The following is a 24,350-nucleotide window of genomic DNA, read 5'->3' on the forward strand; positions in this document are numbered from 1 at the left end:
CTTTATTGACAGATGAAAAGGCTGTTATTTACCCTTTGTCACCACCTGGTGAGTAAATACATGTGTAACTAAAACCATTAAAATTGACAACTGGTGCGCAACTTTTTTTCCCCATGTATCTACCGGTCCTTGGTGCAAAAAAGGTTGGGAACCCCTGTGTTACATAACTGGACAGTCATGTAATTCAGGTTACAGCTCAAAAAACATGTTTTAGTATCACTAACCAAATCGATAATCAAATGAATCGAATCGGAATCTAATCGAATCGGGATTAATCGATGGAACCTTGTGAATCGGAATCTAATCGATTCTTGAAATTTGAACCAATACCCAGCCCTATAAACGACACATGCTTACTGTTGAATACCAAGAAGACTGTAAGCATGATGTTCAGCAAATGGGGGGGACCAGAACTAGTCTCCCAGTTCAAATACCTTGGAAGTTATCTTGGACTCAAATCTCTCCTTCAAGAAACGCATCAAAAAAGTGAAACAGACTATCAATTTTAATTTACAAAATTTCAAACACATTCGGCCTTTCTTAACAGTTGATGCTGCAAAGTCATACCTTCATTGTTTGATCTTCTCCCACATTGAATATTGTTTTACGAACTGGTCATTTGTGGGTGCTACAGTCATAAAACCTATTGAACAGCTTTTCAATAGAGCCATCAAGGTATTTGATAGAAAACCACTGTCACATCAGGGCTGTCACATCAGGGCTCCACGTTAACTTTGAAAAGTATGGTTGCCGGGGTGGCAACCTGGCAGGAGCTTTTGGTTGCCCAAATAAAAATATGGTTGCCATTTTTAGTCGCTTTATATTTTGAGTAATTAAGATACTATGCAATCATAAGTCCGCTTAATAATAAAGACATGACAGAAAAGTAAGTATAATAGCCTATAATATAGTATAATAGTATTATGTATGCTTGTAATTAGGGAATATTTTTATCTTATTACAGCACTAACCCAGCACATTTTTCTCTGTTGATTTTTTTTTATGACAGTTGTTTTGCAGCTCTGCTGTCGTCGGTGCGATCGCTGCAGTCGACTCCAAATAAACTTCCATGCTGTATTATAATCCAGTCCAGCACTTGCCTATGTAGCATACTAGGCTAACGCTATAGCTTTAAATTTAGATCAAGATTAACCTGTATGGGAAAATAATACTAGCGCATCACTTCTTCTAACGTGTCTTCAGTGGAGATTCCTGTTTGGAGTTCTGGTGACATCATTGACCATATAAGGAGTAAGAAGAAAGAAGGAATCTCATCACGTTGATGCGTGGCTATTTGTTTACTACTGCCTTGGGTCATTCGGGGGTCCTTGCCATCTAAGAATAGGCGGCTAACATGTGCCTGACAAAAATGACTAGATAACGTAATTAATATGAATGTTCCTCATTAATGATACATCATTTCACCCGCCCGCAACCCATCCGCTATTAACTCATTCACCGCCAAAGACGTCTTTGACGTGTTATCAGAAATAGCCCTCCCCGCCAATGACGTGTTTGACGTGTTTTTGTTTTTATTAGTACAGCGCGTAGTTCAAAGACTTCCCCAGCCTGTGACATGTTATCAGGTCCCTAGCCTCAAAGACAAAGCCGACAACACGCGATCAAACACATACCGCAGCTGTAGTAGTAGTAGTAATAATGATAATAATAATAATAATAAATTTGTGTCATTTCGTTTTCTAAACAAATCTTATTTTTTGTTTTTATAATGCATTTGCACTGAAAGGATTTATCTAATATTTGTGAACTTTCATTTTCATATATTTTTTAACAGTTATTGTTCATATTGTGCTTAATTTATTAATTAAAAGCGTTATTGATAATGAAGTAGCCTACCCTCCTCATGTTCATTCAGGGATACTATGATGACAGTGGTTTGGGGCCCCCACTCTGATGTTACATAGGGCCCCAAAAGGCCCAGAAGCGGCCCTGCAATCCCTCTCTCTCTCACCCCGTATGACAGGCTGACAGGCCAGGGATGCAAATCATTCCTCAGCACATATACGCGGTGGTAAAACGTTTTTGAAGGATGTCCTGGTCGAGGTGTATGTTGTAGGCTTGTTGTAGGCTACATGCTTTGCAGTATAGCGTTATGCTGGAATTATGCTTGAAGTTTGGGCTGTCGCACGGAAATGAGAGACACTGAATCTTGACGAGGAAACGTGTGGAGTTTTTATACACTGTGTGGGTTTCTGCTCGCGGAAGTGAGCTGGAGTCTTGAAAACTCCACTTTGTCCGCTCAGCCGCGTCCACGTAGTTACACAATTCGGGGTGTGCACGGCCAGGTGAAAACCGTCTGCACAGGAGCCTTGTGGAGGGGCGCGTCTGCTGATTTGACTCACTTTTCTGTGCGGACACTCGCCGATGCGGGAAGCATAATGAGACCTATTAAGCGCTTGTTGTAGGCTACATGCTTTGCAGTATAGCATTCGTTTTCCGTCCCGTTCAAAGACGCACGGGTATTTCACCTCAATGACAATTTCCTCGTCCTTTGTTTCTGTGCGGGGCTGCGGGCGGACGCGGTTCTTCTTGCGTCTTGCAGCCGCTGTGATTGTGTGCGAGCAGCCCCACCTGTCCGAGTCAGTACTCGTTAAAACATACCGCACGTGCAGCATGCATCACGTAGGTTCCGACTGGTAATTAGTAACATCGTTCCGATTGTAACAGCAATAAAATGTCACATATGTCACTCACAACAAGTATTAAAACATTTATTTGGTGTATATTTTGCTGTTTGCTGCTGTACATATTTTGTTGCATGTTAAATCGTGGTTGCCCCTGGGGCAACCAAAGACCAAGAAATGGTTGCCCCATGTTTTTTTTGGTTGCCCGGGGCAACCGGGCAGCCGTTAATGTCGAGCCCTGTAAGTAGAGTACAGAACATGCTAAAAGCTCACTTTTTTTTCCTGGTGAACCCAGAGACGTACATCTTCATTTTGAGGTATTGCAAATCACTTTGGTGCTAATAGATAATTTACTGTGGGTATTGAAAGATGACCAACAATTATGAAAATCTTTGGCCTGTGCTAAATATTGGCAGTCCTAAACTGGCCATGAATGAGTTAATCAGAATGTTTATTTTTATGATCGGCCCCGGGGGCGGGATATCCGCGGTCAGCGTGGTTATAACTGCAGCCCGCGCATCTCTACTCATTATAGTATGACCATCAGCGGATTCCACTGTAGATGGATGTATAATATAGAATAATAATATAATATATATAGGAATTACAAGATGCAATACAAGATATACTTTACCATAAGTACCAAATCAATACCATATAAGATACAATACAAGAATTATAGATCTATAGGATCTATAATTTATAGAAACAGCTGCCTGTGATTAACTGGACTGGGGGGGGGGGGGGTGAATAGGCTATGTGTTGAAAAAGCTATGTACTGTATTGTATTTTTAATTGTATATTTTAGATTTTGGAGCAAGATAATATATGTCTGCTCTTGTTGAAGCTTGGGTTAAAAGCCCCTGAATTTTACATTCATCTTTTAAAATAAAGATGTAGGCGCCGTGGACTTTGTACAGCGTCTACAGTTTTTTACTTTTTGTAGGTTCTAGTTTTCTGACTTTTTGTAGGCGCCGTGGACTTCAGTTGTCTTTAACTCAAGGTGTCTTTATTGGGTGATGTTTGTTCGTTGGGTTACAGTGAAACACTTTCCTAGCCAGCCAATCCAGCTCAAGGATGGCCTCCTCCGTAACACGTTGGGTTCAGTTCTTTATAGCTAGCTTGTGTCTTGCTTCCAGCCTTACACACTTGTCGACCAGGAATCCAAAACTAAACTGAACTATTCAAAACTAAACATATTTATACCATCACCGATGATGTCATAATTCCCATCACAAATTTCATTACACTGTCAACCATGACATCATCACTTGCAATCGTCGTTAAAACAAACAAATCAAACTTTACAGATTTGGCTCCTACAGATGTGTGCTATTTAACACAAAGCTATTGTGTGTTAAAAGCTATTCTGTTACATTTTCAGTGCTGTGCCTTTTCTCTGGGTAAACAAGAAGTGAGCTTGAAATGAACTGAGCTGCTCATTTTTTGGGACTGTGAGCTATAGCTCAAAGTTAAAAATATGAGCTATGAACGTGAACTAGTTCATTTTAATCTGCATAAGCTGGACTTTGAGCTAGCTCTTGTGAAGTGTGAGCTTGCACAACACTGCCAAGCAATGATGACATCCGGTGAAATAATCACTGATGACATCACTCACTGATGACATCATCATTGAGTGCTTGAGTGGACATAACCAATTCTATACAAAACGGCATAGCTGTGGCCGGACAAAAATTTTGCTCACACACACACACACGGACACGGACACTTGTCATTCTTATGAGTATGGTAAGTGATATAATCAGTGATACGTGTCTCCCAGAGGCTTTGGAGACCACTTTGTTCCAGACCAGGGGGGGTCTAACTCCCACGGGTCCACTAGTCATGTAGAAAATGTATGTTCAAACCAATCTACGTTCAATTAGTTATTTATATTGTTTCTTCCTAAATCCACAGATGAACGATTAGTCGACTATGATGCACTGTGTCGACTATTGGTTTTGATAGTCAACTAGTCTGTGAAAGCCTGGCCTCTGGTGAAGTCAACTGGATTATTTTTGTTTGAATGTATGAAGGCATTCATGAGTTTGCTACAAGTCAAGCGACCTTAGGGACAAAGCGACATTGTCCTTTTTCAGTTTTAAATTTCACCACATTCTGTCATTTAGTTTGAGACCGTAGAGTCGGTGTGAGGAAAACAAAGCTGTGTGTGAATGATCAATAATTAAACACTTGAGAAAGGTGAGAGACGGAGCTAAACATGTGTGTGGTGTTTTCCTCCAGTCTCCTGTAGGAGGAGCAGGAGAGGAACAGCAGATCTCCTTCCACGGCGTGGCCTATGTGGACCTTGGGCCCCTGCTGTACCCCGGGGCCACCCGCATCCGAGGAGCCTACAGAGTCCAGCCCTTCTCTGAGGCCGAGCTTCTGAACAAGGTGACTGACACAGACACACACAGGAAAAACTAAGGCACTAAAGTACAACAGACTCGGCAAGCAGGCCCTTTTAAGAGTTAAAATAGCATCAGTGGAGCACTCCTGAATCACAGAGGTGAGAAATGACAAAAATCAGAGGATTTCTTCAAAAAAGAGGCAGACCTCATATGACTAAATGTACTTGTCAATCCTTTGTAGGCCTCTTAGTCTTAATTATTGGGACCTCTTTCAGACTACCGAAATAGGTGGTCCTATGGTCTTTTTCCTCCCAGGGTCTGAAAGAATTGACTAACCTATATACCGGTAGCAGAATTACCTTGTTATCAGTGAATAGGCGGATGCCCTACCTTTTCCAACTCAGGGCCCACTTAATGTCAAAACCTTTCGCAGCCCACCTCCAGCCTCATAAAATATGGAGGCTAAATAATGTGTTCTCAGAACACTTTTCATTTTCCACAGTCACTAACACAAGCATCTGAAAGAACTCAAATCAATCACTCCCCTGTGTCACCTCTTCTATTTTTGTCGGATCCCGCATACGTCTGACAGATTACATGAGTGTGGGTCTGGGTTTGCAGCCGTACTGCATCCAGAGGCGGTGTATATTAGCCCTTACAGTTTTAAAGTACCTGTCCGTCAGCAAGTTTATTTATTTATTTTTTATTTGTTGATTGTAATTTTTTTCTTGATCTGGCCGCCCATTTGCAATACCTCCGCGGACCATTAGAGGGCAGTGTCCTGCAGGTTGGGAATCGCTGCCCTAGATTATTCTTTATACAACAACACACCATTAAATAGACTGCTAAACAGGTGCAGGAAATCAGAGGCAGATTATGGGCAGATTAGAGCAGATCTATAGGCTGCTGAGTCGGGAGACACGGCTGGTACCTGTGACAGCGACAGCCAGACCTCTGACTCCAGGAGCACTGTTGTGGTGGTCCAGCAACCGTGTCACATATAATATAATGTACAGCTTAATCTTTAAAGGAGAATTCAGGTTTTTTTTTAACAACCTGAAACTTATTTCCAGCTTTTATTATGATTTGTTAACTCACCCTGATAAGTTTGGTTTGATATACATGCGCTGAAATGATAATATGTTTTAAGCTGCGACCTGGAAATGAGGAATATGGGGCATGTGTTATGTGTGTATTTACCAGAGCATGTGAGCCGAGCGGGGGGCGGAGCAGGGGGATTTTGGCTTGAGCGGTGAGCGGGGACCAAAGCGGTACCGGAGCGAAAGTTGGAGCGGCACCGATCTCCCGCTCAGTCTCGCTCCAGTTTTGATCACAACATGTTCGAACCAGAATGCATCGGTGCGTGGCCATGTGCACCCCCACTATTTTCTTGCCAGCTGCTGCGAGACGAGACGGAAGAGAAACGAACATGCATGGGGAGCGGTCTGGAGCGGAGCGGCCGTGAGCGAGGAGCGGTAATTATCACCGCTCCACTCCGCTCACATGCTCTGGTATTTACGTCCTGTAAATAACTTATTTAATGACACAGAGCGGCTCATATCCTTATTTATTATATCATAGACAATGAGAAAATGAACAATGTATTTACCTTGGTGCAACATGCTCAGCCTGCTGTGTTTGCTGTCCGTCACATTAGAGACAGCAGCTCCAGTGTAGCGGTAAAGTCCCTGCCTACCAACGGCAGGGGCACAGGTTCGGATACTTGGTCGGCACAATTGGCTCGTGTCTAGTGTTAATTTCGTCGACGAAAACTATGACGAAAAATGTTAGTCGACTACCTTTTTCCCCAAGACTAAGACGAGACTAAAATGTTCAGACTTTTAGTTTCATTGACTAAGACGTGACTAAAATACTCAAACTTGACTAAACAAAAAGAGGATGGGGTTGACTAAATATGATAAAAAATAACAAGGACATTTGACACAGGACTAAGACTACGACAAAATTTAAAAATGGACAACAAAATTAACACTAATTATAGACTGTTTCCCCCCCTCAATGCAGTAGTTCAGGTTCCTGTGCTGCAGCATCATAGATGTAGCTGACATGTAGCTGTCTTAAAAACATTGACAGTAGTTACAACAGAACCCACCCAGTCTTAGCTAAGGGTCTTATCTATGTGTGTATGAGGCATTGTGTTCCCAAAATGTACAGCTACTTGCTTGTCTACATTATATCCAGAGAAGTCTGAGTGCTTTCCACACAATTCCACACAATTACTAGTGCAAGCGCATCAGCAGATTCAACAGTTTTCATTGACTAAAACTAGACTAAAATACTTATGGTTTTATTTGACTAAGCTTAGACTAAAATGCTCAAACTTTTAGTCGACTAAAAGTTGACTAAATAAAAACAGGATGAGGTTGACTAAATATGATACAGACTAACAAGGACATTTAACACGGGACTAAGACTAAGACTAAATAAAAAAATGACGACAAAATTAACACTACTCGTGTCTGCGGGAGGGAAGCCAGTTTGATGGTATTTGTCCTGGTCGCTGCACTAGCGCCTCCTCTGGTCGGTCAGGGTGCCTGTTCAGAGGGAAGGGAACTGGTTGGAATAGCGTGATCCTCCCACGTGCTACGGTGAGGCTCCAGCTGTCAGGTGAAAAGAAGCGGCTGGCTATTGCTCATGTCTGGGAGGAAGCATGGTGCTAGTTTCGGCTCTCCCCAGATCGGAGAGGGTGGAGCAGCGACCGGGGCAGCAGGGGGAATAATTGGCGAAGTACAATTGGGGAGAAAATGGGATGAAAAAAAGGACAAAAAGAGAGACAGCAGCTCCTGTTCCCCCTGCTCCTCAGTTTGTAATCCATATGACGTTATTCCAGCTCAAATAAATATGAGCGGCCATTCAATTCAAATGCATTGTCCATAATCTCAAATTCAGATAAATATCAGCTGTGTTTACCAGCAGCATGGTGGTAAACACAGCTGATCTGTAGCATAGCAGCATGGTGGTAAACACAGCTGATCTGTAGCATAGCAGCATGGTGGTAAACACAGCTGATATTTGTCTGAATTTGAGATTATGGACGATGCATTAGAATTTGATGGCTGCTTGTATTTATTTGAGCTGGAATAACATCATTATACAAGTTGATCGCTTCTTTCAGTTTTCTGGATAACTGGTCCCATGGTGCACTGTGAGGCTTGCCTAATTGTGTGTGTGTGTGTGTGTGTGTGTGTGTGTGTGTGTGTGTGTGTGTGTGTGTGTGTGTGTGTGTGTGTATGTGTGTGTGTGTGTATGTTGTGTGTCTTTCTGCTTGCAGACCAAGCAGAGTGTGAGTATACTGAGAGAGCAGGTGAAGGCAGCAGCCGGGCAGGTGAAGGGTCGCGGCGGCTCAGCTGTGGGCTCCGTCAGGCCAGCGGCCAGCAAGGATGGAGGAAACAAGGGAGGAGCCAAGGAGCCACCCAGGAAGGTCAGCAGGCAGAGCGCTCAATTGACCTTTCCTAAGTCCCGCCCCTTTTTGCTCTGTGCTCCAATAACTTTCCCCTTTCCTGTTATACTAGATCATCAAGGATACGTCTGTTCAAAGCTAACATTGTCATATTACATTGGTCTCAATCTTCACAGACACATTACATACTGTATATAGTCACATCTTAAAGGGATAGTTCGGTTTGTTTGAAGTGGGGTCCTATCAGCTAGTTCGATACACTAACTTAATTAGGTACAGTGTTCAGGAGATTCAAGATTCAAGAGATTCAAGATTTTTATTGTCACTCCATGGTACAAGTATCACGTGTGAAATTCTTGTGCTGTGGACTCCGTTTACAACATAGTACAAATGTAGGCATATGAGTGCAAAAACAACAAGAGACACAACAAGCAATAAGGCAGTATAGTGATAAGACAAGTCAGAGACAGTGGCATATTCACTGCACATAGGTGCACATGTCCTGTGCATACTTTAGTCGTGCTTAAACATTTTAAATTCGGCATATTTGACATATAGGTGCAAATAGCATATTCCTTATTAAACATACAATTAAACTCTGCGTTTTAAATTCGGCGTATTTGACATACGGGTGCAAATAGCATATTCCTTATTAAACATACAATTAAACGTTAGACATACGTAATGGTAGCAGCTACAGTACGGTACAGTACGGCTACTACACTATTTGTGCATGTTAAGGAGTCTCGTGGCCTGCGGGAAGAAACTGTTCCTCAAGCGATTTGTGCGTGCTTTTGGAACCCTGTATCTTCTCCCTGAGGGTAGCAGGGAGAACAGGCTGTTGTGGGGATGGTTTGTGTCTTTGATGATCTTCAGGGACCTCCTGAGGCACCGCTGTTTATACAGTTCATGCAGATCTGGCAACTCACATCCTGTTACGTGCTGGGCCGCGCGTCTCACTCTCCGTAGCGCCATGCGGTCCATGGTGGTACAGTTCCCGTACCAGGTGGTGAAGCAGCCAGTCAGCAGGCTTTCAATGGTGCCTCTGTAGAAGTCCGTGAGGATTTCTGGCCTTAGCCCAAATTTCTTCAGGCGCCTGAGTCCATGTATTCGCTGTTGGGCCTTTTTGACAACAGTGGCGGTGTGGCCGGCCCAAGTCAGGTCCTGGTGGATGTTGACTCCCAGGTACTTGAAGCTGTCCGTGTCCACCCTTTCCACCACTGTGCCGTTGATGGTGATTGGGGGGTGTGTGCCCCCCCCCTCCTGTAGTCTACAATGATCTCCTTGGTCTTGGAGACGTTCAGAGAGAGGTGGTTGTCCTGGCACCATTGTTCCAGGGCCCCCACCTCCTCTCTGTAGGCCGTCTCGTCGCCCCCCCGAGATCAGCCCCACGACCGCTGTGTCGTCTGCAAACTTCACGATGGTGTTCGAAGTTTGAGTCGCCACGCAGTCGTGGGTGTAGAGGTCGTACCAGAAGGGGCTGGAGACGCACCTCTGGGGCGCTCCTATGCTGATGGTCAGTGGTGAGGAGGTGAGGTTGCCCACCCTCACCACCTGGCGGCGGTCTGTCAGGAAATCCAGGATCCAGTCGCACATTGCTGTGTTTAGTCCCATTAGGTGGGAATGGGGGGGGGGGGTGGGGGTGCTGAGGGGTGGGGGGGAGGAAGGGGGGAGGGGAGGTGGTCGGGGGGGGGAGAGGAGGAGGGGTGGTGGGGGGGCGGAGAGGGCGAGGGGTGATGGGGGGGAGGAGAGGAGGAGAGGGGTGGTGGGGGGGGAGAGGTGGGGGGGGAGGAGAGGAGGGGGGGTGGGGAGGGGAGGAGGAGGGGTGGTGGGGGGGAGGAGGGAGGGGGGGGTGATGGGGGGGAGGAGAGGGGGAGAGGGGTGGGAGAGGGGGGGAGGCGCTCTGGCAGAGGGGTCGAACCTAGCGTAGAACGCGTTGAGTTCGTCCGGTAGGGTGGGTGACGTGCTGGGGTTCTGTCGTTTCACCTCTTTGAAGTCTGTGGCAGCATGGAGCCCTCTCCACAGGTGTCTGGGGTTGTTAGTGTCCAATTTTGACTCCAGCTGCCTTCCATAATCTCTCCGTGCTATTTTTATAGCGGTCCGGAGGGCGTATTGTGCCTGCTTGTATTGGTCTGTTGTGCCAGAGCTGAAGGCGGTGGTCCTGGCGTGAAGGGCAGCCCTGACGTCGCTGTTGACCCAGGGCTTTTGGTTCGGCATTATTTTGACTCTTTTTGTGGGGACTATGTCGTCGGTACACTTCTTTATGAAGCATGACACCGTATCTGCATACTCGCCCAGGTCTCCTGCAGCTTTGAACTCCTCCCACACCACTTGGTCAAAGCAGTCCCTCAGGATGTCGTCTGATTGGTCTGACCAGCAGTGGGCGGTACGGAATGCTGGGGGTTGTTTTTTTAGTTTTTGTTGGTACCTGGGTACTAGTAGAATGGAGGCGTGGTCCGATTTGCCGAAAGGGGGGCGAGGGACGGCTTTGTAGCCATGACGGATATTTGAGTAACATTTGTCCAGTGTGTTACTGCCTCGCGTGGGGAAGTGAATGTGCTGGTACAATGTGTGCATTCTACCTCTCAGGTTCAGAATCAGAATCAGAATCAGAGTTTAATTCATGTCCCAGAAGGGCATAGGTTTGCCCTATTAAAATCCCCAGTCACCACCAGGGCCATTTCGGGTTGTTTTGTCTCCTGTGCGCTGATGGTGCATTGCAGCTCTTTCAGTGCGACAGTCACGTTCGCTTGTGGAGGAACGTATACACCCATGATGGTGACTGACGTGAATTCCCTCGGACTCCAGAACGGCACGCATTGTACCATTACATATTCAAGATCTGCTGAGCAGTGTTTCCCGATGTCTGTGGTGTTTACACACCAGTTTTCGTTAATCATAAGACAGACGCCTCCGCCTTTCATTTTCCCGGATCGTTCATCTCTGTCTGCTCTGAATACATTGAATCCTGGTAGAGTGATAGAATGATTCGTTGTATCCGGGGTGAGCCAGGTTTCAGTCAGACATAAAACGTTACATCGCGCTATGTCTTTTTGGAATTGTGCTCGCGCTCTTAATTCACATAGCTTATTCTCCAAAGATTGGACATTTGCCAGTAAGACGCTGGGTAACGGGGGCTTGTTGGCGCGCCTTCTTAGGCGGGCGAGTATGCCACCTCTCCTACCTCTTTTCCGTTGGTATTTTATAAGTTCAGGAAATTCCGTGAGGTCGGGGGCTCGCCAGTTACTGTTGGGATAAATCCGTGTGTTCCTGAATTGGATCAGCGCGTTCCTGTTGTATTTTTGCCCGACGCTGGTGTCGGCGTCTTTGGCGTCTTTGTTCTCCTCCATTGTGGGGAGCGGACGGCTGCAGCGAACAGCCGTCTGTGTTGTTTCTTGCAAAGAAAAGAGTGAAGACGCTACTATGTACACTATTTAAAAACACTGTTATATACACTAGGTATTTACAAAGCGAATCGAGGCAATGAAATTAAATTAAAACGCGTTTACACTACCGTAAATTTCGGACTATAAGCCGCGGCTTTTTCCCCGTTTTTTGGCCCTGCGGCTTATATAACGGTGCGGCTTATCTATGGATTTTTTCGGGGGGGGAAAAAAAAAAAAAAAAAAATCTCTCTTCTTTAGCACTCTTTCTAACTATAAATCCACTTCTGTTTTAATTTCCTCTCTTGCCCTCTTTTCACCACACCGCGGACACTGTGTGCACTGTAAAAAAAAACACAGGTGGTGTTGTGTTATGTTGTTTTGTTGAAATGTTAATAAATGGGAGCTTCCTCAAACAGCCATCTCTTTCCCGACAATCCCCTCTGTGCATGAACCCTTACATATGGTAATTAAACATTAAAACACAATTAACACGTTGAGTGCCATAGCCGAGATATCTCGTCTTACATAATCCAACGGTTGAGTGCCATAGACGAGCTATCTCGTCTTACATAAACATTTTTTTTTTTTGACGGTGGGACATCAATCAACCCCTTTTACGTCTTCTATATCACTATTGGAGGAAGAGAATGTGTATAATCTATTTTACCGACCACTAAGTGGCGACAGTTCTCTCCCAAGACAGAGACAAAGCCACAGCCAGCCACAGCCAGAGCCACAGCCAGCCAGCGCGCTGGAGAAAGCCAGTGTAATTTTCAAGGAAGTAGCTGGGCGAAAACTCTTTCGATTTCACACACACACACACACACACACACACACACACACACACACACACACACACGCGCGCGCGCGCACACACACACACTCGAGTACCTTTGCGCATAAATAAGACCAGAATCGCAAAAGCTTATTCAAAGCTCTCAGCCGACACCTCAAGAAACAGTTTTACAGTCCAGACGGCCGCGGAGAATCCTCCCTCCGCAGCACAGACGGAGGGAGGAGTTTGGAGACACACACACACTCTCTCTCTCTCTCTCTCTCTAGTCCCGAGAGAGAGAGAGAGAGAGAGAGAGAGAGAGAGAGAGAGAGAGAGAGAGCACACAGAGTGGGAGACAGACACGCTGTGGGGGCAAAGAACGGACAGAGATCTCTTCCTCTCAGAGCCGCGGAGCAACGCGCGAACACACACACACACACACACACACACACACACACACACACACACACACAATACAGTATACAGACTTGCCCAATGGCACCCATAATCACAGGCAGGTGACTGTTCTGCTGTTTGATTGAATTTCACAAAACTGCGATTATCTCAGCTCCCTGTCTCAGACGCTAAAACCATGCTGTACTCAACGGCTAATATCTACATAACTACTAACTCTGCAAACTAACTCTTTTAGACAGAGAAAGCACACATTCTATTAGTTATTTTTAGATGATTGGTGTTCACGAAGTCTTAACAGAAAAGAATCCTCGGCTCTTATAAAATGCTCAAAAAAAAACCTGGCACAACTTACCTACAGGATTGAAAAAACGGCTGGCACTCAATGTGTTAAAAAAAAAAAAAAAAAACATTAAAACACCTGCGGCTTATAGTCCGGTGCGGCTTATATATGTAACAAACAGGCAATTTTGCTGCTGCGGCTTATACTCCGGTGCGGCTTATAGTGCGGAAATTACGGTAAATAAAAAAGCCTATTTGTCTAAGAAGTTACGGAGCGCTCAGCGGGTCGCCCTCTCCCGGCGCCACTTCACTTCACACAGAGGCTGGGCGCATTGTGGAACGAGACCGCGCACTCAGCGCAGCAGCTAAACCAGCCTTTTCTCTGTAAGTACGGGGGGTCAACAAGTAAAACGTAATTTAGCCACCTAAAACAACGGCCACCTAAACAAATCGATATCCGTGTACATGCACGCTCTATTTTGACAATTTTCATCGCTTTACTTTTCCGCAAAACAGCAGTTTCATTCGGCACTGCTTTTTCTCCCAACCGTACAACTACCGTATTCCTCCGCTAAAAGCCAGCACAGAGCACAGAGCCGCGGTTTACAAAACAGGAAGGCTTAGAAGAGAGATAAAACACTGACTTACTTTAGAGACAACAAGTCACCTGGCCTCTCTGGTCTGAGACGTTTTCCACAATTTATCCTGGGAATGGTGAAAAAGGTCTGCAGGGCACCCCGGCATTTAGGCAGCAGGCGCATGTTTTTCTGCCTGTTCACTCTCTGCAAAGGTTCCTCTTCTGTATTCTCTCTGGTTCTTACAGAGAAAAGGCTGGTTTAGCTGCTGCTCTGAGTGCCGGGTCTCGTTAGCTAATGTTAGCAAAACATATAGCTACATCAAGAGTGTCAGATCACTAACTACCTCCTTATTTTTGGCTAACGACAATAATTGATGTCATCTTAAAAATATGCCAGCAACCAACCTATCTGTCCGTACCTCCTCTAACGTCACAGAAAGGAGGAAGTTGATCTGATATTAGGCTCTCCTCCTGATGTAGTTATACAGTAGCTAGCTATTTAGCTAGTGTTTTGCTAACATTGGTTAACATAAGATTTGACTATAATGTAATGTGTCCATGAAGATTGTGATACCAATGTAATATAACTTAGTAATGTTAGCTTTGAACACACGTGTTCTTGGTGATATCTATAACAGGAAAGGGGGAAGTTGATTACGTTTCTAACGGTACAGCGAAAAGGGCAAATGTCTTCTTCCCTCCTGAAGAACTTGTGCACATACATATCCTTTCCAAAAAATTTGAATATCATGGAAATACCATGGATGACCGTGGGCTTCAGTGGATTGTCAAGCAAAGACGATTCAAAAATTTGGCGGAGATTCAGAGGGAGTGGACTGAGGCTGGAGTCATTACTGAGAAGTAACTGCTGATTTTCTTCACACTATTCTAATTTCTTGAAATACTGTTTTGGGGGTTTTCTGGAGCTGTAGGCCAAAATTATGAAGAATGAAACAAATAAAGGCTAGAAATATTTCATTTTGTCTGTAATTAATCTATAATCTATGAAAGTTTCACTTTTTGAAAGGAATTATGGAAAAAAACTAACTTTTCCATGATATTCTATTTTTTTGGAAAATATCTGTATGTGGTTTTACAGCAGCAGTGACACATTGTTTTGTTACTGTTGTGGGATGGCAGCAGCAAGTAAAAAAAACAAATCAATAAAATGTACAACAAACACATACAGCAAACTCTCAATAAACAATATACATAAATATTTTATGCCTGAAAATTAGTTTGAAGAATACTTCTGAATACTTATAAAGTCCATATTTTCATATTTGATCTATAAACGTATTGTTAAAGGAACACTCCGCCCATTTTCAACCGGCTTTGTATCATTAGAACATCAGTAGTATATCAGAAAACTGTAAACTGTTTTGAAGTCTGTCATTTAATTTGACAGTTATTGAGTGTTAAAGTGTGGACCAGTGACATCACTGGTCCACACTAACTCAAATTAATAACTCATTAACTCAAATCAACTCTCAATAACTGTCAAACTAGATGAATGATGACTAGTTTGACAGTTATTGAGAGTTGATTTGAGTTAATGAGTTATTAATTTGAGTTAGTGTGGACCAGTGATGTCATTGGTCCACACTTTAACACTCACTGTCAAATTAAATGACAGACTTCAAAACCGTTTACAGTTTTCTGATATACTACTGATGTTCTAATGATACAAAGCTGGTTGAAAATGGGCGGAGTGTTCCTTTAAACACAAATATTCCAACTTTCTGCCCAGTGTTCACGATACAGAAAATAAAACAAACAACACAAATCAAAAACAATAGGAGAGTTTGAGAGGAAAACCGCTATCTCAGGTTGATTTAGCCAGAGGCAGGTGAGGCATACAGTCAGCTGTTCATACAGTCAGCTGTTCCATCCTGTGTGTCTGCAGCCCGGTGGTCCGGGTCCGAGTGGGACCGATGTCGAGCCAAATGCTCCCACAGAGGGACAGGTGAGCTGCTGGCACTGTGCCAACACACCACATCACACAGAGGGACAGGTGAGCTGCTGGCACTGTGCCAACACACCACATCACACAGAGGGACAGGTGAGCTGCTGGCACTGTGCCAACACACCACATCACACAGGGACAGGTGAGCTACTGGCACTGTGCCAACACACCACATCACAGAGAGGGACAGGTGAGCTGCTGGCACTGTGCCAACACACCACATGCTCCCACAGAGGGACAGGTGAGCTGCTGGCACTGTGCCAACACACCACATGCTCCCACAGAGGGACAGGTGAGCTGCTGGCACTGTGCCAACACACCACATCACACAGAGGGACAGGTGAGCTGCTGGCACTGTGCCAACACACCACATCACAGAGAGGGACAGGTGAGCTGCTGGCACTGTGCCAACACACCACATGCTCCCACAGAGGGACAGGTGAGCTGCTGGCACTGTGCCAACACACCACATGCTCCCACAGAGGGACAGGTGAGCTGCTGGCACTGTGCCAACACACCACATCACACAGAGGGACAGGTGAGCTGCTGGCACTGTGCCAACACACCACATCACAGAGAGGGACAGGTGAGCTGCTGGCACTGTGCCAACACACCACATGCTCCCACAGAGGCACAGGTGAGCTGTTGGCACTGTGCCAACACACCACATGCTCCCACAGAGGGACAGGTGAGCTGCTGGCACTGTGCCAACACACCACATCACACAGGGACAGGTGAGCTGCTGGCACTGTGCCAACACACCACATCACACAGAGGGACAGGTGAGCTGCTGGCACTGTGCCAACACACCACATCACACAGAGGGACAGGTGAGCTGCTGGCACTGTGCCAACACACCACATCACAGCTGCATGTGTTTTTCAGATCCATTGACTGTATAATATATGGACAACACCTCCCCGCTTCCTACCATCATAGCAGACTATATAGATTGTTCATTCCAGGCTCCACCAATAGTATGAAATGGTAGTCTCCTACAGTAAATTAGCATTGGTCACCTCTGTTCTGCTGACCTAGCAAGCTAACTTGAGCTAGAGATCATGAGTTCCCAAAACTCCACACACACCACACATAAACACAAAACTGCCCTTGTTAGCTCAAACTACTTATAATATATCAGTTGATTTTTTTCTTAACCACAGATTTAACTGCTACATCTGCAAACTTCACAAACTTGTAGCTGTAGCTTTAGCTAATCGCTACCTGCTAACTTTAGCTCCTGTAGCCAAATCCCACAATAGTGTGTTGCTGAGACAGAGACAGGTCTTGAACAAAGTTAATTTTCTCCTGATGTGGTCATTTCTCCTGACCCCACCCCCTGCGGCACCTATCATCTGCTCATCCAGCCCCCCTGCATTCAAGAGAGAGATGTAAACAGGTTTTTTAAAAGGCAGAAGTCACGGAAAACAGCCAGACCTGAATATGTCTCCCCCTCGGCCCTGATCAGCTGATCAGCATTTTTATTTTTGTCAATGTTTTTATTCGTGACCTTGTTCACTCTCAGCAGACATGCTGTACTTGCCTGACGCGGCCAGTCTCCATTTCTCCAAAGTGGGACAGCGCTGGCTGCATTCTACTGCATGTGGTACACTGACTGTCGACAAGTACCTCATACAACCTCACATCAAAAAATCACAACTATCCCTTTAATACCTATACTGCAGCCTTTTGAGGAGCTTCCATGAAGTCCATGATTTATACAGTCTATGGTCAGACCCCGCAGCACACTGAACCCCCCCCCCCCCTGTGCCAGATGTATGCTGATGCCAGAACCTACATCATGATGGAGATCGCCTTGGAGAAACCACTGGTGCCCAAGAGAACGCCGGAACAGCTGGCCAAAAGGTATCAACCACCTTATTTCTGAGTGTGCTGTGGGCAGAGAAAAGACATTGGCCAGATTACATATTTGATATTTTGAAATCAGTTTTGTTGTCAAACGTCTCAGGCTCATTCACTCCCAGTCCATTCCAGCATGGAAAGTGAATGTTTTAAAGTAAACCATATAGCCCTTTTTAGGGGCGGTGCCTGCTGGATAGTATCCCACGCGACAGCGTACTGACTGAAGATTTTTCATACTTGGTGTTGCCAACCACTGTCACGCCCCTTTGCCCGCCTTGCTCATTCAGGTCCGCACAGTGGGTATAACCTCGGGCATGACTATCCTTCACCTCCCAATAGTCATTTTTCTTCACTATTGTGGAGCAGTGTGCCCAGACCTAATATGCTGTGCTAATATCTATAAACTATGGTTTACTTTAAAACCTTTGTTTATATTCTATTAGCTCCATCCTTTTTTAGGGGCGGTGCCTACTGGATAAGGGCGGAGCTTGATGTCATCAACGCACACTGCGACACAACTGGTCCAGGTGGCTGACGACAATCACTAGCTTTGGTTGGCGACGTGCAAGGATGTCCTAGACCACACCCCTTTGAGAGTGGGTGGACCCAGAATACCCCATTTTGGCGCACCTGGTACCCCCAGAGGGTGGGCTTGGGGATTAGGTGCATTCATCAAATTTCTACATAACATGAGGATAAAATAGGGGAAGCATGACACATTTCCAGCCTATTTTCATGCCTTTTGAGAGAGGGACGCCTCACTGGAGCATGTCATGTTATGAGAACCATGTTCTGCCGCAACAGAAGGGGCTTCCATGCTCATTATCTCATTCCCATAATTACGTAATTCATGGGGGAGATATCAGTCCTGGAGAAGAGAGACCCTGGGCGATCACTGCACCCCAGGTATTTCCTTCCAGGGGAAACAGAGAGAACTCCCCTCAGAAAGACACTTTGTTCAGTAGTTCATGGGATGAGAACTTTGGTCTAAGGATTAGACCAGGGGTGGGCAACTATTTTTCATGGGGGGCTACATGAGAAACCCAGATTGTTGCCGGGGGCCCAACAAATATTGTCATGCCGTAACCCATGGATGGGCAACTTTGATGATAGAGAGGGCCACAAAAAAAATTCCTCACTGCCAGATTTTGCTGAGGGCTGAACGGCGCCAGCGTGAAAAATTTGGGGCATTTGAAGCCAGGTTTAGAGGAATAACTAATTTTAAATGAACAGTTGTGATGTCATTATTCAGTCTTAACCACCAATATTTGATCCTTTTCTCACTCAGTCACTCCTATGTCACCACCTGCTCTCCCTGCAGGGATTGAAATGAACTTTTTTGACCACCTGCCAATCTGGCTGCTAGATTTTAAAGTTACCAGCCAATTAGAATTTCCACGATCCAAAATATTTTTCTTGAAATAAACCAGAATATGAGTGGGTTAATTTAAACATAAGTATCAGTAAGTGGCCCAGGATTCTCAAAGCCTGTGTTGAGGGTCACACGAACAAAAATGCACTCTTGAAGCTAAATAAATCCAAAACCAACGAGTTAATTATTTAAATTTCTACTTCAATGTAGAAGTTAGAACAGTAATTTCTTACACATGAGATTACTTTTAGCCTTTTAGTCATAAAGATTATTGAAAGATATTCCATATTCCAGACTGAAATGTTATAACAGAAGTTGAGTATTGGCCAGAATGACATGAACATGTGGACACTTCAGCGGGTATCTTGCATGTTGCGTTCAGGTGCACTGTAATTTTCAAGATTCAAGATTCAAGATTTTTATTGTCACTCCGTAGTACAAGTATCACGTGTGAAATTCTTGTGCTGTGAACTCCGTTTACAACATAGTACAAATATAACAGGGCATATGAGTGCAAAAACAACAAAAGACACAACAAGCAATAAGGCAGTAGAGTGATAAGACAAGTCAGAGACAGTGGCATATTCACTGCACATAGGTGCACATGTCATGTGCATACTTGGACGTACTTAAACATTTTGAATTCGACGTATTTGACGTACAGGTGCAAATAGCATATACCTAATTAAACATACAATTAAACATTAGACATACCGTAAATTCCGGACTATAAGGCGCACCGGTGTATAAGCCGCACCTGCAAAGTTGACTGTTTTTTACATATATAAGCCGCACCGGACTATAAGCCGCGGGTGTTTTGATGTTTAATTACCATATGTAAGGTTTCGTGCACAGAGGGGATTGTCGGGAAAGAGATGGCTGTTTGGGGAAGCTCCCATTTATTAACATTTCAACAAAACAAGTTGCATATTTGCATAACGTATTCAAGTGTTACCATTTAGTGCAATAGTAGCTACAGAACATGTACTGTGCTGTGTAAATTTAGGGGTCCTTGGCATGAAAAAGGTTGAAACATCATCCAATCAGGGTCTCGCTCTCGTAATGTCTGTCTTGCTCTCGTTCTGCCTCATACCAACATCCATAGATTTTGGAGGTTCCCGAGTGGCCGTTTGCTGAAAAAATCCATAGATAAGCCGCACCGTTATATAAGCCGCAGGGGCCAAAAAAGCCCAAAAAACGGGAAAAAAGCCGCGGCTTATAGTCCGGAATTTACGGTACATAATGGTAGCATCTACAGTGCGGTACAGTACAGCTACTACACTATTTGTGTATGTTAAGGAGTCTCGTGGCCTGCGGTGCCTCAGGAGGTCCCTGAAGATCATCAAAGACACAAACCATCCCCACAACAGCCTGTTCTCCCTGTTACCCTCAGGGAGAAGATACAGGGTTCCAAAAGCACGCACAAATCGCTTGAGGAACAGTTTCTTCCCGCAGGCCACGAGACTCCTTAACATACACAAATAGTGTAGTAGCCGTACTGTACCGTACTGTAGCTGTTACCATTACGTATGTCTAATGTTTAATTGTATGTTTAATAAGGAATATGCTATTTGCACCTGTATGTCAAATACGCCGAATTTAAAACGCCGAGTTTAATTGTATGTTTAATAAGGAATATGCTATTTGCACCTGTATGTCAATTACGCCGAATTTAAAATGTTTAAGCACGTCTAAAGTATGCACATGACATGTGCACCTATGTGCAGTGAATATGCCACTGTCTCTGACTTGTCTTATCACTATACTGCCTTATTGCTTGTTGTGTCTCTTGTTGTTTTTGCACTCATATGCCCTGTTATATTTGTACTATGTTGTAAACGGAGTCCACAGCACAAGAATTTCACACGTGATACTTGTACCATGGAGTGACAATAAAAATCTTGAATCTTGAATCTTGTGCGTGCTTTTGGGACCCTGTATCTTCTCCCTGAGGGTAACAGGGAGAACAGGCTGTTGTGGGGGTGGTTTGTGTCTTTGATGATCTTCAGGGACCTCCTGAGGCACCGCTGTTTATACAGTTCCTGCAGTTCTGGTAGCTCACATCCTGTTACGTGCTGGGCCGCGCGTCTCACTCTCCGTAGCGCCCTGCGGTCCATGGTGGTGCAGTTCCCATACCAGGTGGTGAAGCAGCCAGTCAGCAGGCTTTCAATGGTGCCTCTGTAGAAGTCCCTAAGGATTTCTGGCCTTAGCCCAAATTTCTTTAGGCGCCTGAGTCCGTGTATTCGCTGTTGGGCCTTTTTGACAACAGTGGCGGTGTGGCCGGCCCAAGTCAGGTCCTGGTGGATGTTGACTCCCAGGTACTTGAAGCTGTCCACCCTTTCCACCACTGTGCCGTTGATGGTGATTGGGGGGTGTGTGCCCTCCCCCCCTCCTGTAGTCTACAATGATCTCCTTGGTCTTGGAGACGTTCAGAGAGAGGTGGTTGTCCTGGCACCATTGTTCCAGGGCCCCCACCTCCTCTCTGTAGGCCGTCTCGTCGCCCCCCGAGATCAGCCCCACGACTGCTGTGTCGTCTGCAAACTTCACGATGGTGTTCGAAGTTTGAGTCGCCACGCAGTCGTGGGTGTAGAGGTCGTACCAGAAGGGGCTGGAGACGCACCCCTGGGGCGCTCCTATGCTGATGGTCAGTGGGGAGGAGGTGAGGTTGCCCACCCTCACCACCTGGCGGCGGTCTGTCAGGAAATCCAGGATCCAGTCGCACATTGCTGTGTTTAGTCCCAGATCCTTGAGCTTGTGTACCAGCCTGGAGGGTACTATGGTGTTGAATGCTGAGCTGTAGTCCACGAACAGCATTCTAACATAGGTGTCCTTCCCCTCCAGGTGGGACAGGGCGGTGTGGAGCACATGTGCTACTGCATCCGCTGTGCTCCTAGTCTCTTTAAACAGACTGTATCATCTACATCCGGCGAATGCAGCTATATACAGTCTGTACGTTACACCCCCAGAACATGCACAAGGAAGTTGGGAAAAAAACCTTCAGACTGGAAGGAAGTTCTACGGAATCCGACCAATCACGACACGCGAATGCGGCATATTGGATTCTGATTGGACTAATGAGCGGAAGACCCGCCTTTCTGCCGGCATATTGGATTCTGATTGGACTAATGAGCGGAAGACCCGCCTTTCTGCTTCCCATTCCGGTTGGTGCATGATTCTCCCCCACGAAGTACAGACGGTATGGCGGAAGCATTTGAAAATTGCGGAAGCCAACTCGTCTGTTCTAAGAGACTACTGTGCTCCTGTTGGGCGGTATGCAAATTGTAGCGGGTCGTGGTCCGGGGGGAGTGTGGGGCGGATCTGTGATATGACCAGCTTCTCAAAGCACTTGCTGGCTATTGGCGTGAGGGCTATTGGGCGCCAGTCATTGAGGCTGGTCACTTTCTGCTGCTTGGGAATGGGGATGATTGTCGCTGCTTTGAAGCAGGAGGGAACTTGTCGGAGGGAGAGAGACTGGTTGAAAATGTCTGTGAATACACCTGCCAGCTGGTGGGCGCAGGCCTTGAGGACCCGCCCGGCGATGCCGTCCGGGCCGGCCGCCTTGCGTGGGTTGATGCGCAGGAACGTCCGGCGCACCTCATCCTCAGTGATGGTGAGAGGGCGGTCTGGGTCTGTGGGGGGTGGGAGGTGGGGGGGTTGGTTGTTGGTTGGTTGTTGAGACACAGCATGGCCTATTGTAGGCATTAAAAATGTGATCAGAAACACAAACACATGCCGAGTGGTTTTCATATAGGAAGAGAACGTTTAAAATGTGTTTTTTCTACGCTTCAAACCGTGGAGGACAGCCCACAATGCAGCCCCACGGGGAACACGTTCATCTAATCAGGTGCAGCAAGGAACAAACCTCAAGCAAATACTGTGGAGCAGGGCGAACAAGCGTGAAAAACATCAGCGAAAGTGGACATGTACCTAGAGAGTGGGGAGAGGTAGGTGGAGGAGAAGGGTCAGACCTGCCAACCTGCACCGCTTACTTCAACACCTGGGGTGTGATTTCTTTTCACAAACAGGGTGAAGGAGCTGATCCCTCCCAGACCTCCACTGCCTGAGCGCCATGCTGGAGCAGAGAGGGTAAACCACACACAAACACACACACACACACACACACACACACACACACACATTCACTCTCTCACACACACACACATACAGTACATGCTCTCTCTAGCCACTTTCACACAGAGATCCCATTTCCATTCAGAAGGCCCGCAATGCCGGCAGCCTTGCCACATAAATTGTTTTCACACAGAACCAAGCAGCTCCGCCATATTTCCGCCTCGGAGTGCGTTTTCAGAGAGCATCCACCCCTCCCAGATTGAAATGATTGTGAACCATGGGCGCTGAGTTTCAATATTATAATTAATCAAAGTCCGACAAATTAAAATGATGCTGGTCACCAAGTCCGGTGATAATATATTTACATAGTATATTATAAATATAATTATATTATAATAATGTTATTATATTATATATAAATATTTTCATGTGCCGCTTATAATGTAGGTTACTGCCAAACATCGCCAGCAGCTCTCAACAGCTGCTCGTTAAGAGATCAAAGAGAAAAGACGAGAGCTCACCCAAATATGACAATGCAGAAACTGGTAATCATTTAAAGTGTTCTCCAAGACAAGGTAGGCTACCGAAAAATCTTCATATTCCACGTGCATTATAACGAGAGGACGTACTGTGGATGCATGAATATATCCTGTGTAGTTGAAGATAATTTTGAGGTGAACTGGAACAGCTGTGCATAAAGCAGGCTGTGGATGGATTTCTCTGTGCGCACAATGGTGCGTACCTATATATTTTTTTCAATATTCTATTTTCAATTTTTATAGAACAATTATAATACATAAACAGGCTCAGACACAGGAAAGAAAAGAAAACAAAACATACATCATCAACGTTCAACATTACATGTTGCTACCAGCCGCATAAGGTGCTTTTATCTGTAATAGATATTGTCCATGGGGTCCCATGCAAGGGGCCCACAAGAAACCAGACAGGAGAGCCTCAAACACTATTCATTCTTAACCTCATCAAAGTAGGCCAAAAAAGGGTCCCAAACAGTCAAGAACCTTTTAAGCGAGTTGGCTCTCAAGACCTGAGTCTCTCCATCCGTATAACAGAGACCATGTCCATCAGCCACACCTGAAAAGAGGAGGACTTCCATTCCTTCAGAATAAGTTTTTTGGCAACAGTTATAATAATAAATATAGCCGCAAGCGGCGATGCGGGGTCCAAGCTTCCGGTGACTTGGGGGGTATATGTCAGATAGTGCAC

General features: G+C 45.4%; 1 protein-coding gene across 1 annotated transcript in view; it reads left to right on the forward strand.

Annotated features, from left to right (window-relative positions):
* Positions 1 to 24,350, forward strand: part of LOC310789804 (cilia- and flagella-associated protein 70-like) — a gene marked incomplete at its 5' end in the record, with an annotated part of 125,897 nt that overhangs the window by 37,692 nt on the left and 63,855 nt on the right. Inside the window, 5 exons of the mRNA XM_083651483.1 lie at positions 4,890 to 5,039; positions 8,289 to 8,438; positions 15,758 to 15,817; positions 17,592 to 17,683; positions 23,078 to 23,138. Coding sequence (XP_083507609.1) covers positions 4,890 to 5,039; positions 8,289 to 8,438; positions 15,758 to 15,817; positions 17,592 to 17,683; positions 23,078 to 23,138 — 513 coding nt within the window. The remainder of the gene's footprint in view (positions 1 to 4,889; positions 5,040 to 8,288; positions 8,439 to 15,757; positions 15,818 to 17,591; positions 17,684 to 23,077; positions 23,139 to 24,350) is intronic.

The sequence above is a fragment of the Poromitra crassiceps genome (genome assembly GCF_964638095.1).
Source record: "Poromitra crassiceps genome assembly, chromosome: 1".
Lineage (NCBI taxonomy): Eukaryota > Metazoa > Chordata > Actinopteri > Beryciformes > Melamphaidae > Poromitra > Poromitra crassiceps.